The following is a 19,850-nucleotide window of genomic DNA, read 5'->3' on the forward strand; positions in this document are numbered from 1 at the left end:
CTGTCCGCATGTACAGGTGTTGCAGTCATCTTTAAATGTTTCGCCAGCAGAATAGGTTTTTCCTTTGTGTATACAGGGTTTCGTGCATGTTTTCTGCTCACAAACCACCCTTCCCTCAGAAGTGCACTGACATTTGTTGCAATCATTATACCATATAGAACCAATGTCGTAATGCTTGCCGTTGTAATTGCAGGTACATAGATTTGTAGTGCAGTCTACAGTACTATCGGCTTTGCATGTGCACGTGTTACAATCCTTTCTAAATTAATCCCCTATTCCGTATGAGTTTCCATTGTAAAAGCAATTACGCGGGTTATTAGTACAGCTGACTCTACCGTTCACTTCACACGTACATGTATTATAACCTTGTCTAAATGTTTGACCTACATTATAAAGCTGGTTGTTGTAAGTACATTTGCAAACTTTGGTTGTACATTGAACATATCCAGTTGATAAACATTGGCATTGGTTACAATCTTCGTGAAATCTCTGACCAATTTTATAAAACCGTCCTTTCCGTGTACATCGACACGTTTTATATGTGCAGTCTACTTGTCCGTTATGCTGACATGTACAAGTGTTACAGTCATCAGTGAATGCCTGTCCGATATTATAAACTTTATGATTGTAAGTACAGGTACATGGATTTGTAATGCAGTCTACGGTACCATCGGCTTGGGATGTGCACGTAATACATCCCTTTCTAAATGTTTGACCTATATTATAAATCTGGTTGTTATAACTACATTTGCACATTCTATATGTGCACGCAACTTGACCGTTATGTTGACATGTACAATTATTGCAGTCATCAGTGAATGTCTGTCCCATATTATAAACCCTGTGTTTGTATGTACAGGTACATGGATTTGTAGTGTAGTCTACACTACCATCGATTTTACATGTGCATGTATTGCAGCCGTTTGGAAATGTTTCTCCAATTCGGTAGGTATTTCCGTTATAAATGCATTTGCATCGCTTGTTTGAACACTGGACTGTACCACTAAACAAACATTGACATTCATCACATTCACCAAATCTTTGGCCAATATTATAGGTCCGTCCTTGGTAAGTACATTGACAGACTCTTGTTGTACAATCTACTTGTCCGTTTATACAACGGCAAGTGTTGCAAGCGTCAATGAAAGTTTGACCCTCTTGATATTGTGAATTTTTGTAATAACAGCCACATCTATCACTGTTACACTGCACTGTTCCTGTAGTTTGACAGGTGCAAGTCTTACAACCATCATTGAAACTCACTCCAACGTCGTAGTCTTTACCATTATACTGGCAGTGACACACGTTATTAGTACACTGAATATAGCCAGAAGAAAGACATTTACATCTATTACATTTGTCTTGGAATTTTTCACCCTCTTGGTATACCTTTCCGTTGTAAGTACATCGTTTCGTGCAGTCTTTGTTGCTACATTGTACCTGACCACCGTGTTTGCATTCACATGTATTACAGGATTGCTGGAATGTCTCTCCTACTCTGTAACGTCTACCTTGATAGATACAAGTAGATTCCTGCCCGTAATCACAACGCAAATTTGTACAGACTGCTTTGCCTTATTCATTACATACACAAGTGTTGCAGTCGATCTTAAATATTCCTCTATACTTCCTTTCATTATGTGTACATTCGTCTGTAAAGGAAAACATCAACTGATAATTATTTCAATTAACCACAGAAGATTTATCTCCTGAAAATGAATATGTATATTCCAAAATAAATCTTCACATACATACAAACATACACACAAAACACACACTCACACAGACATATATATAGACATGAATAAATAAATACATACATACATACAACATATGTATATCCATGGATGTACTTGAATATGCAGGTACAGGTATATAAACATATATATATATATATATATATATATATATATATATACCAATTAAGGACTGAGCACGAAAAAGGGGACAGTCAACATGCTAGATATAGACGTCAAATCCCCATTCTCCACAAAAGATTATGTTCTCAGATCAAACTTGAGTTTGATCTGAGAACATAATCTTTTGTGGAGAATGGGGATTTGACGTCTATATCTAGCATGTTGACTGTCCACTTTTTCGTGCTCAGTCCTTAATTGGTATATATAAATATTTAATCTTCGGATTCTTTTTTTAATATGCTAGACCACTGGTTTTAATTGATAAATATTGATTTCTACCCTTAATTAATTTTATAAATTATATATATATATATATATATATATACACACACATTTATACATACATATATACATACATACATACATACATACACACTGACACATATGTATGTACTTATATAAATATGTATGTATATATATATATATATATATATACATATATATATATATACATATATATATATACATATATTTATAAATGAGGGTGAAATTGATATTAATTTAATAATACCATTAATTTAACACCGAGTGGCTTAAAACTACATATTACATTAGTAATGAAACAATTTGTTCGGGGTCAATCTATTTATTCGTTATATTTCACTTTCCTTCCGTTAAATGTATGTTACTTCTAGTTGGAAACATCTTTTTTCTGTGGCTATACTATCGGGGCTATTTTTAGCACTAGAGTTATCCACATATGGGTTAACTCTCTAATAATTTATGTATAAATTTGTATTTTCTCCGTAGTTTTTTGTGCTAAGCCACTCGGTGTTAAATTAATGGTATTATTAAATTAATATCAATTTTTCACCCTCATTTATAAATTTATAAATTTAACTATGCGGCAGTAAATATTTTATTTGATGCGGCATACGTTTCCAATGGAGTCTTGGCATGCTTTTGGCGTGGAATTTGAGGCCTAACTAAAAATGCAATTCGTTAAACCGCTCGTGTTTTTGATGCTCGGGTCGATCTAATTAATTGTATTTAAGACAAACCTCTGCTGATGATTTATAGATGTGTATGTAAGTAAAACTACATATTACATTAGTAATGAAACAATTTGTTCAGGACCAATCTATTTATTCGTTATATTTCACTTTCCTTCCGTTAAATGTATGTTACTTCTAGTTGGGAACATCTTTTTTCTGTGGCTATACTATCGGGGCTATTTTTAGCACTAGAGTTATCCACATAGTGGTTAACTCTCTAATAATTTATATATATACATATATATATTTATATATATATATATATATATATATATATATATATATATATACATATATATATATATATATATATATATATATATATATATATATATATGTGTGTGTGTGTGTATATGTATGTATATATAGGGTAGAGAATTTGAAAATGCAGAGGTCTTTAAAGATGTTTATTGACCGGTTTCACATTTTTAAAAAAGAAAGCTTATCAAAAGGCTTCGTATAACCTTTGTGGAGTTCAAATTTAGTTAACATAAATGTATTAAAATACAGTGGTAGTGTCTTTGACAATTATAAGAAAATGTTAAGAAATAGAATATTTGACGAAGATGAGAAAATGTTAAGAGAGGCTTTCTGTTCAAACAGATTACGTAAAAGTGTTCAAAATAGGCAAAATAGTTCATAATTGTTTATATTTCATAAGAAATCATAACATGGTCGTTAGATTGTGGTTTCGATTGCTGGACCGGGCGACGCGTTGAGTTCTTAAGCAAAACATTTCATTTCGCGTTGCATCCAGTCAACTCAGCTGACAAAAATGAGTAACGCTTCGGTGGACTGGCGTCCCGTCCAGCTGGGTAACACATACGCCATAGAAACCGGGAAGCCGGGCCCATGAGCCTGGCTAGGCTTTAAATGGGTGCATTTATTTTATTTGATGGGATAAAGCGTGTATTGCTTTGTCAAATGTTCTTTAGAAATGATAATTATTTATATGGACTTTAGAGGAATGATCACAATATGCCCATTCCCCAGTAAAAACACACAGACACAAAGAAGAAGCACACACATATACACACGCAATACAATTCCAAAAATAACAACAAAAACTCACAGGTACACACATACACACATACACCAGCTCGTAGACGCACGCACCGCATAGAAAAATAACACATGTACATAGACACTCACATGCACACACACCCGATAAATACATGAACCACACCCACATACACAGACACAATTCATACCCGGTATAGACATGCACAGTACGTACACGAATGCACCCACACACGCACACACCACCCTGATAAACGTAACACACAAGGACACACACATATATACAATTATTATTATTATTTTCATTATTATCATCATCATCATCATCATTATTATTATTATTACTTTTTTTTCTTCTTTCAAATTTGCTATCATTTCTTGCCGAGTGTCTTCCCGACTCCTAGGGCAAAGAAACTCATAGTATACATTGGTAGGCCATTAAACCAAACTCAGTAGTTCGTTCATTTTTTTTTTTTTTTCTAAAGTTAAATTAAAATACATGAGCAGCAACAGTTCTCACATCGACAATGCTCTTCTCAATACGTGTGATGTACCAGTTAAGACAATCTTTTGCACTTCTTGCAGGGATGGTAAGCCAGGGATCATTCTCATATAATTTTCGGTTCCCTTCTTGATCATTCCTAGTGCTCCTACGATCACTGGTATTGTAACCGCCTTGAGATGCCACATTTTCTCAATTTCAATGAGTAGGTCTTTATATTTTGAGCTTGTCAAACTCTTTCGCTGAGATATTATGATCACAGGGGATGCTCATGTCGATCAATAAGCAAACTTTATTGTTTTGGTCTTTCACAACAATATCTGGTTTATTGGCCTTGATGGTTCGGTCTGTATGTACTGGAAAGTCCCACAGAATGGTTACATTTTCTCCTTCAGTTACAGCCTCAGGGTGGTGATTATACCACTTGTCGGCAGTTTTGATATTGTAATGCCGACTTATTAGCCAGTGTAGATATTGGCCAACTCTGTCATGTCTTAATTTATACTCCACTGGTGCTAAGACTTTACATCCAGAGATTAGGTGGTCCACTGTTTCAATCATGTCGTTGCAGAATCGGCATTTTGGGTCTGCTCCATTTTTCATCACATTGGCCTGGTAGTTCCGAGTTAATAGGCTTTGATCTTGAGCAGCCAGGATGAAACCTTTGCTCTCTGCTTTTAGCCCTGAGCTCCGTAGCCACTGATGGGTTTGCTTCTGGTCAACATCAGCTTGTTTGCTGCGGGTCACATATTTGCCGTGCAGAGGTTTCTCCTCCCACCTATCAGCCAATTGCTCGTGCGCTTTTTTCATTGCCATCATTTTCACCTTCTTTGCAACAATAGTTGCCGTACTTCCCTCGAGTTGTTCAGTTTGGGTATCCTGCACGAGATCAATAGCAAATTTTTTGCTTTCCTTTATGATAGAATGAAGCTTCTTTCGTCTCTCGTGATTTTCCACAAGCTTTAGCATCTAGTCATTCGATATTTCGAGATATTTGGCCAGTCCAATTGTGGTTGATTTGTAAGCTAGTTCAAATTGGATCAGGCCTCGACCTCCTTGGGCTCTGGGAAGGTAAAGGCGATCTACGTCTGCCTTTGGGTGGTGCATCCTATTACAACTCAGCAGCTTGCGTATTTTCCTATCTATATTCTTTACTTCACTCATATTCCAGTTCAACACATTGTAGCTATTATTAACAACTGGAACTGCTAAGGAATTTATAGCTAACACCTTGTTACGTGCATTTAGTTCAGATTTCAGGACTGCACGAACTCTCCTGTAACATTCCTTCCTGATTTTCTCTTTCATGCTTGCATGCTGAATGCCAGAGCCTTCATTTATCCCTAAATATTTGTATGTTTGTTCTTGCTCAAGCTCTCTTATGACTGTGTCAACATCTAACACGACTGAATTTGTGGTCTTCACTTTCCCTTTCTGGAAAGTGGCCTTGGTACACTTTTCAAGTCCAAACTCCATCCCGATGTCATCGCTGAATGCTTTCACGGTGCGCAATAGGCCTTCAAGTTCATTATTGTCTTTACCATAAAGTTTTAAGTCATCCATATAAAATAGATGGCTTATTTTTTTATTGGCAATTTTATACCCATACCCTGTTCTGTTTAATTCACTTGTAAGAGGTATTAGGGCTATGCAGAATATTAAAGGTGAAAGTGAGTCACCTTGAAAAATTCCGCAGTTGATGTTTATATTTTCTGAGGTAAGTACTCCATTAGAGTGGTATAATTGGAGATTCGTATTCCACAACGACATATTGTGCTTCAGGAAGTTTGAAATCACAGGGGAAATTTTGAAGATGTCCAGCGCTCTCAAGATCCATGGATGCGGTATACTGTCGAAGGCCTTTTTATAGTCAATCCATGCGGTGCTGAGATTTCTGCGCTTGTTGTGACAGTTCTCAAGGATCATACGATTGATTAGCAGTTGATCTTTACATCCGTAAGAGCCTCGGCGGCACCCTTTTTGTTCAATGGGGAAAATATCGTTCTTCTCCATGAATGCATATGTTTTCTCCGCCAGGATAGATGTTAGGATTTTATACGTGGTGGATAGACAGGTTATAGGCCGATATTTTTTTGGAAGGTTGGTTTCGTTATTCTTTGGGAGTAGGTAAGTAATGCCACTTGCTAACCATTCAGGTGTTTTCTTTGGGTCTCTCATAATTCCATTGAGCAGCTGAACTAGCTTACCGTGTGCGCATGGGAGCGATGCGAGCCAGAAATTCGGCACCCTATCTTTACCGGGGGATTTCCAATTATGGGCCTTCGTGAGTGCCTTTCTTAGGTCTGCTATTGTGATGTCTTCCCATGCTTGTTGTAAATTTTGGTAGGATCCTTCAGTTTGTATAATCCAGTCTGCATTTATGTTGTACGTCTTCTTGTCACTCCAAATCCTTTTCCAAAAGTTTTGAACTTCTTCCATGGGAGGGGGGTCTTTAACGGTTACTTTCTCCTTCCCTATTTCTCTGTAGAATTTTTTGGCATTGGATGTGAACAGCTTATTTTGCTTGTAAAACTTGTTTCTCTTCTCAAATCTTCGTATTCTTTGGGCTTTTGCTTGGACTTTTTGTTTCAGCGTTTCTTTTATTGATATCAGTTCTTCTCTTGGTGAGGATCCAAATTTTCTCTTCATCTTTCTTCCTGTTCTGGATCTTACATCATTTCCACATATTAGTTCATTTAATATTGATATTTCCCCTCTCATAAATTCAATCTCTTTTTCAAGTTTACTTCTCCAGGTTTGATTTCTTCCCAGGTTTTGTTTTCTTTGTTTTTTCGGGGGCATACAGCTGGTTTCAATTGCCCTAGCAGAAGCGTAAATAATTTCATTTAACTCAGTAAAATCAGGTTTTAATTCTCGTATTATTTCATTTGTTACATAGTTGCCAATTTGGATTTGTTTTTTATTTTGGTTTGTATTTGAGAGTTTATGAAGCGGTTCTCTATCATTCATACTTGTATGTCTTACAACTTCAAGCGTATTCAGGATTTTCTGCCTCATTTCTGCCATAGACTCTCTGTGTTCTTCAGCAAATGCGAGATCTTCAGTTACTGTTGTTTTTTCGTTTTCCTGGCTATCTTTAACAGGTACAATAGAATTTCTTGTATCTTCAGGCCTTTGCGTACTTTGGTCAGATGGCAGTCTTTCAATTAAGCCTCGTGGCGGGCTATACTGTTCATCTGATTCTTCATTTCCTTTGTGACTTATATTTATGTCATTTTCCGTTGCGTGCTTGATCGCGCTTATTTCACTGTCTGTGAGTCTGTTATTTCTAAGGATATCCCTCCTCACATTTGCTAATTTGTTCTCGTCCAAATAAGGCCTACTGTCTTGATTCCGTGTTCTCCATATACTGTAAGAGTTTGCGGTGTGTCTCTCTTGAGATGGCCTACCTAATGCATAGTAATAAGCGTATATTACTTCTTTATACTCTTCTCGGGTCCATTTGTTCCGCTTACATTTTTCTTTCTGTGGTGGTTGTGGTGGTGAACTTGGAGGGCTCGAGTTGGGGGATTTCCCGTTCAAGTGACCATCCATGTCCATATTCGGAGAAGAGTTTGTGCCAGTTGATGACTTTTCGATCCCAGGCTGGCTCTTCCCTGGGGGACGCGCTTCCAGATTAACCATAGGACAAGCGATTTGGTTTATTGATTTAGTTTTCCTTTTAGTTTCCAAAAACATTTTGGTGCTACGATAATGTTATCATTTTTTAGCTTTGATTGGCTCGTGGGGAGACGGCCATCATTGCCGTTACAATTATAATCGTACTATTATAGCAGCCGTAGTCGGCTTATTATTGTTATTATCATCACCATTACCATCACTATCATCATTATGACCACCATTGCCATCATCATTATCATCATCACCATCACCATCACCACCATCATCATCAATGATATTGTTTTATGTGTAGTCACAGCAGTATCTTATTATTGTTATTTTTTTTTATTATCACCATCACAGTAGTGTCTGTCTGTCTCGTTGGCTGGCTTGGTGGTTGGCTGGCTGACTGTCTTCAACACCAGAGTTCTTGCCTGTCAAATAATACTTTCTTTGTGTTGGTTGAACCCTTTGAGTGTATGTGTGTGTGTGTGTAGATAGATAGATAGATTATCAGCACCACTATTACTATCATTATTATCATCATCACCATCATCACCATCACCATCAGTGATTTTTTTTTTTTTTTTTTTTGGTGGGGTCCTATCGGTCAAAAAAAGTTCAGATGTTTACTACTATTAGGCTTAAGAAAAATTAAGGAAGGGCTGTTCTGTATTGTTTGTGAATAGAGAAGTTGTGTTCGACCAGAGAAAATCTTAGCATCATCTTTTTTTTTCCATGTGCGTTTGTGTTATTGCAATAAAAAGTGTTTGTATATTTCCTGTAAGGTAATATTGTGGAGGTTGATGTTGACTTTTCTAGAGATGTTTGTATGCCCAGTTAGAAGAACAGGTGTGTTTTTACAATAAAAAGTATATGTTTACATTTATATTTGAATATTCAGGGAGGAAGCGAAGAAAAGTCAGATTTTCATAGAAAGTTTTAGGGTTTTGTAAGTCCACAAAAAGAAAAGCGTGATGTTTTTAGAAAGAAGAAAAAAAAAGGATGTTTACAGAGGCAATTGTGGGTATCAAAGTTTTTAAAGCTCGTCGAATGTATGATTGAAAACTGTAGATATGTAAATTTGTAAATTTTCTTAACTTATTTTGAAGGGCTGTTCTGTATTATTTGTGAATAGAGAAGCTGTGTTCGACCAGAGAGAATCTTAGCATCATTATTTTTTCCATGTGCGTTTGTGTTATTGCAATAAAAAGTGTTTGTATATTTCGTGCTTATTTTGAAGGGTTGTTCTGTATTATTTGTGAATAGAAAAGCTGTGTTCGACCAGAGAGAATCTTAGCATCATTATTTTTTCCATGTGCGTTTGTGTTATTGCAATAAAAAGTGTCTGTATGTTTCGTGCAAGGTAATATTGTGGAGGTTGAAGTTGACCCCTCTAGAGATGTTTGTATGTTCAGTTAGAAGAACAGGTGTGTTTTTGCAATAAAGAGTATATGTTTACATTTATATTTGAATATTCTGGGAGGAAGCAAAGAAAAGTCAGATTTTCATAGAAAGTTTTAGGGTTTTGCAAGTCCACAAAAGAAAAGCGTGATGTTTTTAGAGAGAAGAAAAAAAAGGGTGCTTACAGAGGCAGTTGTGGGTATTAAAGTTTTTAAAGCCGATCGGATGTATGTTTGAGAGCTGCAGATATGTAAATTTGTAAATTTCTTAACCCACTTTGAAGAGAATTTCAAATACTCACGAGGTATTGTAGATGTTCCAATTATTATTATTATTATTATTATTATTATTAAAATTACAAAACGTCAGAAAAATATCACAAATATACAAATGTACTACTCAACTGATTCATGCTCACGTTCGTCGCATAGTTTACTTTGAGAATTTGAGAATATTAGATCCTCAGTCTAAACCGTCAGACGAGCGAGAACGTGAAACTCTGAATAGCAGGTTTTTCTGCTGTTTTTGCAGCTTTAATAATACTAAAGCATATTACTCTACCTCCGGTTTGCCAGTGCTATATTTTAAATATTATATTGCTATTCTCTATTAATATTTACTAATCAATATTTCATTTGCTTAATCAGACAATCAATACTTCATTTCATTTCTTTCTTACTATATATTCTATATCCTATATTAATATTGTTACGGTTGGCTAAGTGCATTTCGGGTTTAATTAGTGTAGTGTTTCTGGTGACCCACATAGGAATAATGGTTCCAGTATGTCTGGTGAAAAGTGACGGGTCCTTTGTCTAGTGGGAGATTAATGAGACCTTTCTGACCTTGTGCGGTCGATTGGAGGTCATTCTGAGCACCCCTTGAAGAAGTGAAAGAGGAAGACAGATTAAGGGAATCTAAGAACAGATAGAGATAGAGTATAAGCAGTAGGGGACGGATGGAGAGGCTAAGAGACAGCAGGTGATATAGATAGAGTAAGGAATCAGATAGCAAATAGAAAGGCTAAGAGACAGCAGGCGATATAGATAGGGTATAGGGACCAGGGCAGTTAGAAAGGGTAAGAGCGATATAGACAGAGGGAGATGAAGGGAGTGGAAGAAAGGCAGGACAAGGAAGTGTGGTTGGGGGAGTTCGCAGTTGGTCGTCAGGAAGGACGGATCTGGGTAGTTGGTAGCTGGTCGTCAAGAAGGGCAGTCGTTGAGCGGTCGTCGAGGAACACAGACGGATCTGGCGGTCGGTGAGCGGTCGTCGAGGAACACAGACGGACCTTGGATTTAAGGAGCAAGCGTTGGAATTCTTAGGAGCAAGTGGATGCGAGAAAGCTTGGCGGCACAGAAGGGAATATGTACAGGGGAATTAGCGGTACGGAGAGATGAGGTGCAGAATGGGACACAGGCGATTCAGTTAGGAATTAAGGTATGTGATTGTGTATTGATACGTGTCACGATGTAAAAGAAAAGAAGAGAAAGAAGAGAGAAAAAGAAGGACTCTGTCGATGTAGTCGATAAAGAACATTGTGAATTGAGTAAAGGACTTGTTGAATTGTAACGTGAATTGTTGTGATACGAACATTGTATAATGTATCGAAGTGTTCTGATTGGACTGTGACGTATCGTGAACATTATTTGATCTGGACTTGTTGTGTTGTTACTGAACACTGTTATATTGTTACATGCATGTTGTTAAATGCTTTGATCTGTGGTATACCGTATGATGTATTGATTTGTTGTTTGCCTTAAATGCTTTGATGTTGTAACGATTGTAATTGTCGTATAAACTGTTGTTTGAATATAAGCCAGTGTTGCCAGTTGTTGCCTTGCCTCTTTGGGTTGTATCTCGGGTTGTGCCTCTGTATCTCTGTGGTGCTGAGGTAGTTGTTGTACCTCCTCTCCTCCTCTCTGGGCTCCGTGGCGGAACTTGTGTGCCGTTCGGGGCGGGCGACGACGGGCGATCCAGTCCGTTCCGCAGCAATATTAAAAGAATATAAATAAAACATAGACATAGTTGGAATTCCTTTGAGTAATCTATTCTTCTATACACAATCATACAAACCCCTTTGTATATATATGCGTGTTTGTGTGTGCGTGGGGTGGGGGTGGGGTGCGTGCGTAGAGGTGCAATGGCCCAGAGGTTATGACAGCGGACTCGATTCCAGTCGTTGTGAGTGTTTGTTGAGGAAAACATCCAAAACTCCACGACGTTCCGACAGGAGGCGAGTTAACGAACCCTGCTGTACTCTTTCACCACAACTTTCTCACACTCTTCCTTCCTGTTTCTGTTTTACCTGTATTTCAATGGGTCAACCTTGTTACATTCTGTGTCACGCTGAATCTCTCCGAGAACTACCTTAAGGCCACATGCGTCTGTGAAGTGCTCAGCCACTTGCATGTTAATTTCACGAGCAGGCTGTTATGTTACTCGGATCAACTGGAACCCTCGACGTCGTAACCGACGTAGTTCCACGTTATATATATATATATATATATATATATATATATATATATATATATATATATATATATATATATATATATATATATATATATATATATATATATATATATATATATATATATATATATATATATATATATATATATATATATATATATATATATATATATATATATATATATATATATATATATTTATATATATATATATATATATGTTTGTGTGTGAGTGTATGTGTGTGTGTATGTGTGTGTATATATGTGTGTGTGTGTGTGTGAGGTGCAATGTCCCAGCGGTTAGGGCAGCGGATTCACGGTCGGAGGATCGCGGTTTCGAATCCCAGACCGGGCGTTGTGTGTGTTTATTGAGCTTAAACACCTATAAGCTCCACGAGGCTCCGGCAGGGAGTGGTGGCGACCCCTGTTGTACTCTTTCGCTACAACTCACTCTCTCTTCCTGTTTCATGAGTAACTCTACCATAGACTGGCGTCCCGTCCAGCTGGGGGAACACGTTCGCCACAGAAACCGGGAAGCCTGGCCCATCAGCCTGGCTAGGCTTGAAAAGTGCGACGTTTATTGTTATATATATATATATATATATATATATATATATATATATATATATATATATATATATAAACAAATCAAATTGCGATAAAATAAAAATAATTATAATCGCTGGTATTACTAACATATAACTAATATATAACTAATATATAACTAATATATATATATATATAAACAAATCAAATTGCGATAAAATAAAAATAATTATAATCGCTGGTATTACTAACACAAGCCATATATATATATATATATATATATATATACATACATACATACATACATACATACATACAAAGATAGATAGATAGATAAATAGAAAGATAGATAGATAGATTGATAGAGAGAGAGAGAGAGAGAGAGAGGTAGAGAGATAGAAAGGTATAGTGTTAGTGATTTTAAGTAAATTGCATTAACCCAACCGTTGATAAATTTAACAAAATAACTACCTAGAAAGTACCAGAAATGAACAATGTAGAGCAGTATAATTTACTTACAGTTGTAGCTGTTCACACATGAAAGAGCTATTATTACTAGTAACAATTGGTACAGCATGACGGCCAGTTTCTTTCAGCCTGCGGGAGTTTGGTGACAGTTGTTTTCCGAAACAAGGACAAGTTTGACAAACGTCTCAGAAAAACTCTTTATATAATCTCTATATATATAAAACTGAGAATGTGTGTCTGTCTGTCTGTGTGTTTCCCTAAAACTTAAGAAGTGCAGAACCCATTTCATTCAAATTTTACACATGCCTTACTTAGGGTCCGGGGAGTGAAATCGCCAAAACATTTTTTTAACTTCTTGCCTAGGTCGAGCCCATAGCAATATCATATCTTCTCCACTATTTCAGTATTACGTGTTAAAAGTGAAACAAAAACATTTCTCTATTTTATGTCAGATACTTTCACTTTAACAATAAAAATAATAATAACAATTGAATTATATGTAGTAAGTAATAATTAAAATCAAACTAATGTATAATATAATCGTAACATAACAAAAGTAAAAATAGCAATTGGTATAAAATTGCATCAATGACTTGAACTTGAATAAGTGGTTTCACATGAATGGGAATAAATTAAAAATAAAATTAGCGTGCAGAAATGGAATAGTCCAGATGGATAATAAAAAATTAAATTAAAGAAAAGACTGTTGTCTATAAAGTATACAATGTAGAGAAAAAAGATTTGAACACCTGGAGGAAAGCACCATCGAAAGTGTCTTGGTGCGACTATGAAAGATATCTAAGCAGAGGCGGTAAATTCGCCACAATAGAAGCAAGGTTCGAGGCAACGGAGCGTGCAAGGGAATACTCGACTCGAACTTGCAAAGTGGAAATATTTTATTTTTACCTTTATATCTGGGACGTAGGACGTGCAGGATAAAAATTTTAAATGCCCCATCCCCCAGAAGTTAAGGTAGGCTGGATTGTCGCCACACTTCTATACAAGAGAGGGGACAAGATACAATTGATCGAAATTGCAAGAGACGGGCCTACAATTCCAGTCTGTTATATATTTTGAGTATTGTTATAACAAGCGATATCAAGATATAACTTTGTATTTTGTATTTTATGTGTGGACGTATATATATAGATGTACATGTAATATGTACACATATATATATACACATATGTACATGCACTAGCACTATGACCCGGCAACGACGGGACATAATGCTAGTGCTTAATAAACGTGATCAATTGCATGAAGAAAAGAAAAACAACAAATTATTTTGCTGAATATTCAAATCAATTCAATATATAAAAATAACACATCTATCCACCACCCAAGGTAATCTATTTAAAAATGGGTGGATCTTTTCCCTTGTCATGTTTTACAAATGCATTCAATATTAAATGATGTTAAACTCACGTGTTACTTAATGTGTTCACAGACAGTTAAGCGGTTATAAATTAATTATTGAAGTATACAATATACTTATACAGTGAAAGACAAATGACTCTCTTCCAGTTTTCATACAACTCCTGAGAACATTTTTTCAAACACTGCGGACATTAAAAACTCACGCCCAACTCGAAGAGAATAATTTAGTTTAGGTACAAATGTCTTTTCACAAGTAATTCAAAGACAACAGTTTCATTTTTAAGGAATGTTGTTTTTGTTGGACAGATTTTTAACTGAACACTTTTATATCAACAATAATTCTGCCTAAAACCATCTTCTGAAACAGAATTCTAGGATATATTTTTTGTATTGCCATCATGATTTGTACCATATTCTCAGGTTTCAAGCTCTACACTATCCCCTGTCAGTTTGTAGGTAATCGTTTCTTTTTTTGTTTAGACTGCGTGACTGCACAGAAACAGATTCAGAAATTATTCCAATATATATGCTGCTAGTTTAGAATTCCTTCCTTTCTAACATTTCCTCAGTACCTAACATATATTCAATATACCTAACATTTCTTTAATATCCATTAGATGTCTATGCTGGAGACCAGTATCTCCGAAATTGTTAATCATTTACTTCTTTGTCTTCATTAGTGATGGTCTTTTGTATATCTTATCATCAATATAATATTGATATACTTCTATATATTCGACATAGGTTGTTTCTGATATCTCTACATAATCACTATATACTGTTTACAATAACTATGTATTGTAAATATCTGAAGATGCAGTTAGGGTGTTAAACATTACATTATTGGCCTGTTGTAAACCTTGAGCAAGATGAAGACCATTTTGTATATTGTCTTGTGTCTTCGTCTCTCTTTTCAAATGCCATGCCTACAAAAGTTGGCGATCATGCACATCCATGCCTTCATGTCCCACACACAACTTAGCATGTTATTCAGCATACACATTTTGATACAAGTTGGTGTGGATATCAATTATCTTCTCTCTTTGTTTTCTCTAGATTTTTCAATCGTTCAGTTCTTCGACAGATTGCTTCAAGCTCACTTTCTTTATACACATCAATCCTTGGATCTTACATTCATGGCTTTAGTTAAGCTTTACACAATAAGAAATCAACGGGGAACCAGAGTGTGTGGGTGAAAGATTTATGTAGTTACATTTAATGAAACACATTAGTTACATTTAATGAAAGAGCCGTCGGTGAACTCGTGCTTCAGAGAAGTCCCACCTAACCGGAAGTCAACTTCACTGCCGACCAGCTAACTAGCTAGCTCGCAGCGAAGGTCCTACTTACAGTTCGTCCGTCATAAGTCGTTGGGCAGTGCTACGCACACAGACACACACTCACACACACACACACACTCATACACACACACACACACACGCACGCACGCACGTACACACACACACACACACACACACACACACACACACACACACACACACACACACACACGAAAATGTTTCGGTAACTTTGGATGGTTCCAAATCAGCGATTTCTAACAAATATTCTTCATATTCTGCTTGTAGCTTACTGACATAAGTTTGCGAATATGAAAATAGTACTTATATATAGTGTCTTATGAGAATTAATGGAAATGTAGGTATCCCATATATCTCAACTAATTTGTTAAAAAAGGAGAAGAGAAGATTAATTTTAATTCTTTCAAATTGTAGCATATTCACTTCTCCTTTAACAAATTTGTTCAGTTCTATGGGATACATTTCCATAAATTCTCATAACACAACATATAGAAGTATTATATATATATATATATATAATAACAAGTTGCTTACCTCTTATATTTTCGATCAAGCGACATCGAAAAATATAAAAGCCAACCAGTATGTCCACATTTACATAGACAAGTGAATTCGTATTTCCCTCCAGAATTCTACCACGTGAGTCACAAAATAGTACTGCCGAAAAAAAGATTCGTAGTTTTGTCTTAGGGGGGTAAAATAGTTATTACAGATATAGGGTGAAATATAATTAATTTGATAAAATCAACAAATTTCACCAAGTAGTATTTCGGTATGGAAAAGGACCATATTCGGTAAAAGTTTATATGATAATAATAATAATAATAATAATAATAATAATAAGGGTTTTTTTGCAACAAATTGCTTAAACCACATACCGAAAATTTTAGAAATAGCAGCCAAAAGACTACTATTTCCTTTTACTAGAAAATAATTAACCGAAGACTGGGATTTCATTATTTTTCTTCTTTTTTGCCATATGTGAGTTACAAATATTGTTGTCTGTGGAGACTTATTTTTGTAGTAAAAGGAAATAGTAGTCTTTTGGCTGCTATTTCTAAAATTTTCGGTATGTGGTTTAAGCAAGTTGTTGCAAAAAACCCTTATTATTATAATTATATAAATTTTTACCGAATATGGTCCTTTTCCATACCGAAATACTACTAGGTGAAATTTGTTGATTTTATTAAATTAATTATATTTCACCCTATATCTGTAATGACTATATATATATATATATATATATATATATATATATAGGTGAGAAAGTTGGTGTGTGAAAGCACGTGGCTGGATGTATAAAAAATAGAAAAGAGTGAAAAAACTACAGAAGGCTTGTTTTATAAGGTTTATAACATTCGATAAATGTTATAAAATTTTGTGAATAGTATCATAGTTTTTTGAGAAATAACCGGTTTCGTGTAAACTTTTCAAATTTCTCAAATGTCTTTACCTACATCGTGTCATGTCTTCGTTATGAAGTGCAAAGGAGAGTTCCAGGCAGAGGGAGGTAATAAGGGATTTCTTCCGGTATAAGGGAGATAATCGCTTTATATTTCTTTTCCCCTTTTTTAATGAGATGGGTTTCTCTGTATAAGAATGTTAGGATGGTTAAGTTCAGGCTTATATTTTTCAATGAAGAATGTTTCCTTGTTTAATCTAATTTGTGTTGGTGTTCCAATAGCACATTGATAGAATGGAAAGATTAAAAATTGTGGTAGTAGTTGCTTTGCGCATTTCTCAATATGCTCACTAAAGGGTATCATTCTGTATTCTGGGAATGCAATCTGTTGTCGATGCAGAGTGCATCTGCGTCTGAGTGATAATCCCGTGGACCCTACGTACTTTTGGTGGCAGCCCAAGCATCTTATGACATAAATTATGTTTTCAGAAGCACAAGTAAAATTAGATCTGATCTTGAATTTTTGTCCCTCTTTGAAAAGGAATTCTGATCCTTCTAGAATGTTTGGGCATGTTGCGCAGTGGTCTACCACATTTGGTCTACTTTTGCATCCATAATTTCAGAAAACAATTTTGCCTTTGTGAGAATCTTTTTGAGTGATTTAGGTTGTTTGTAGCTTTTAATGATTTTATGTATGTTTAGAATTTCCTTTAGTTTGGGGTCCTTATGAAGTACTGGTAAATTCTGGGTGATGATGGTGAAGGCTTCTTTGTTTCTGGGGTTGTATGTGGATATGGAAGGCGGTATTTTCGGGGAAGGTGTGTTGTGTTGAACTTTTCTCAAAGTTTCTATGTTGATTTCTGTTGCACGTCTGATCCCATCCCCTATGAGTTGAACTGTGTAGTGTCTGTCAATTAGGGTGTTTTTGAGTTCTTGTACTCTAAAGTTCCTGGTATTTTGTTCTGACACTATTGCAAGGTTGAAAGGGATGTTTGTATTAGTGTGTCTTCGGTGGCATGAATCAAAAAGTAGGTATTGTTTGGCGTCTGTGGCTTTGTAAAATATGTCTGTTTCTATTTTTAGGTTAATTTTTTAAATCAGTATATCTAAGAATGGAAGCTCCTTTTGGTTGTACTCCTTTGTGAACTGTATATTTGGGTGGACGCTGTTCAATAGGTTTTTGAATTTTAAGAGTTTATCTGTGTTTTCGTTCCAGAGTTTAAAACAGTCGTCCAGGAATCTTTTCCAATTCTCTTTTATGTATTGAGAAAGGGGGTTTCCAAAGGTCGATAAAGATTCCTGGTATATAATTATTTCCAGGTAGCCCATTGTTAGGTTCGCAATGACTGGTGCTGCCATTGTACCCATAGCAATTCCGGATTTTTGACGGTAAAACGTATTGTCAAACATGAAGTGGTTATTTTGTAGAATGAATTCAACCGATTTAGTAATGAATTCTTTACTGATCCTTTTTGGTATTTCTTCCGGAAATTGGTCCAGCCAGAACTGTATTGCCTCTAGTCCATAATTATGAGGTATACTGGTACATAAATTAACTACATCAAATGAAACCATGATTGATTCTTCCTTGACTTTTTTTGGAAGGTGGTTTAACACATGCAAGTCATCTCTGATATGACTATCGATGTGTTTAAGGAAGGGTTTCAGGAGGATGTTCATAAATAGACTTAATCTGTGTGTTTCACAGTCTGGGCCAGCTACAATGGGTCTTAGTTTTAGGTCCCCCGGGTTAGGTGTGTGTATGTATGTCTTTAGTGATTTTTTAATGGTTTCATTTATAATTTGGATTTTGTGTATTTTTGGCAGACCATAAAAGAGGTCAGGTTTGCATTTAAAGTTTGTTAGAAAGTCAATCTCTTTGGTTGTCAGTTCCTTTCCATGAGTTTGTTTCTTTATTTCACTATGCATCTCCTCGTCGATGATTTTATATTTTCCCTCAACCTTATAAAACAAGCCTTCAGTAGTTTTTTCACTCTTTTCTATTTTATATATATATATTGTTGTATTTCTGAATGGTCATTTTGCCAGTTTAGCCAATAAAAACACACGCACTATATAGTTGGTGTTACTTTGCTTCAGTGTTCCTTATTTTTTACATTAATCTTAATCTTATTTCGGCCAGAGTTCTTTCGTCACACTCCTGTGACCGCATCAGTGGTCCTTTGTTTTCTTGTTTCTTATTTGTGTGTCTCTCCTTACTAACCGTCAGTCATTTTGTATTTCTATTGTATGTGTCTTCATTTGCACATGCGTATATCTCTATGTGCGTCTATGTTTAGTTAGTATGTGTGGGGGGGAATGCCTGTAATATTTGTATCTTCTTTTTATATACCTTCGTGTAATTTGTTTTTGTTTTCGTTTATTCCTATTTTTTTATTTTGTTCATGTTTACATCCACTTATTATTATTATCATTACTATTATTATTACGTATGCTTGTATGTTTGTATGTACGTATAACAACAATACTAGTAATAACAATAATAATAATAAAATATTTTAAAAAATTTTTACTTAAAAAATTTTTTTAAAAATTAAAAATTTTTTAAAATAAAAATTTTTTTTAAAAATCATCTTTTAAATTTAAAAAAACCCCAAAAACCTATATAGTTATTTATTTCTATTTGTTTATTTATCTGTGTATTTTATTTATTATGTTTTCGGTTTCGTTTATATTGTAACCAGTTTATGGGGATCTTCTTCTGTCATATGTCGAGGTGTGTGCTAGTGTTCCATTCCAGTTTCCTATTCAGGCTAGGTTTATCTTCTGTTACGTGTGTAGC

At 35.4% G+C, this 19,850-nt stretch overlaps 1 protein-coding gene across 1 annotated transcript in view; it reads right to left on the reverse strand.

The window, feature by feature from the left end:
• The window catches only part of LOC118763183 (kielin/chordin-like protein), a 42,488-nt gene that overhangs the window by 39 nt on the left and 22,599 nt on the right, over positions 1 to 19,850 (reverse strand). The window contains exons 3-4 of the mRNA XM_036502637.1: positions 764 to 1,574; positions 1 to 541 (exon numbers count right to left, since the gene is read on the reverse strand). The exon at positions 1 to 541 is cut by the window's left edge and continues 39 nt beyond it. Coding sequence (XP_036358530.1) covers positions 265 to 541; positions 764 to 1,574 — 1,088 coding nt within the window. The 3' untranslated portion in view covers positions 1 to 264. The remainder of the gene's footprint in view (positions 542 to 763; positions 1,575 to 19,850) is intronic.

The sequence above is a fragment of the Octopus sinensis genome, linkage group LG4 (genome assembly GCF_006345805.1).
Source record: "Octopus sinensis linkage group LG4, ASM634580v1, whole genome shotgun sequence".
NCBI classification, from domain to species: Eukaryota; Metazoa; Mollusca; class Cephalopoda; order Octopoda; family Octopodidae; genus Octopus; species Octopus sinensis.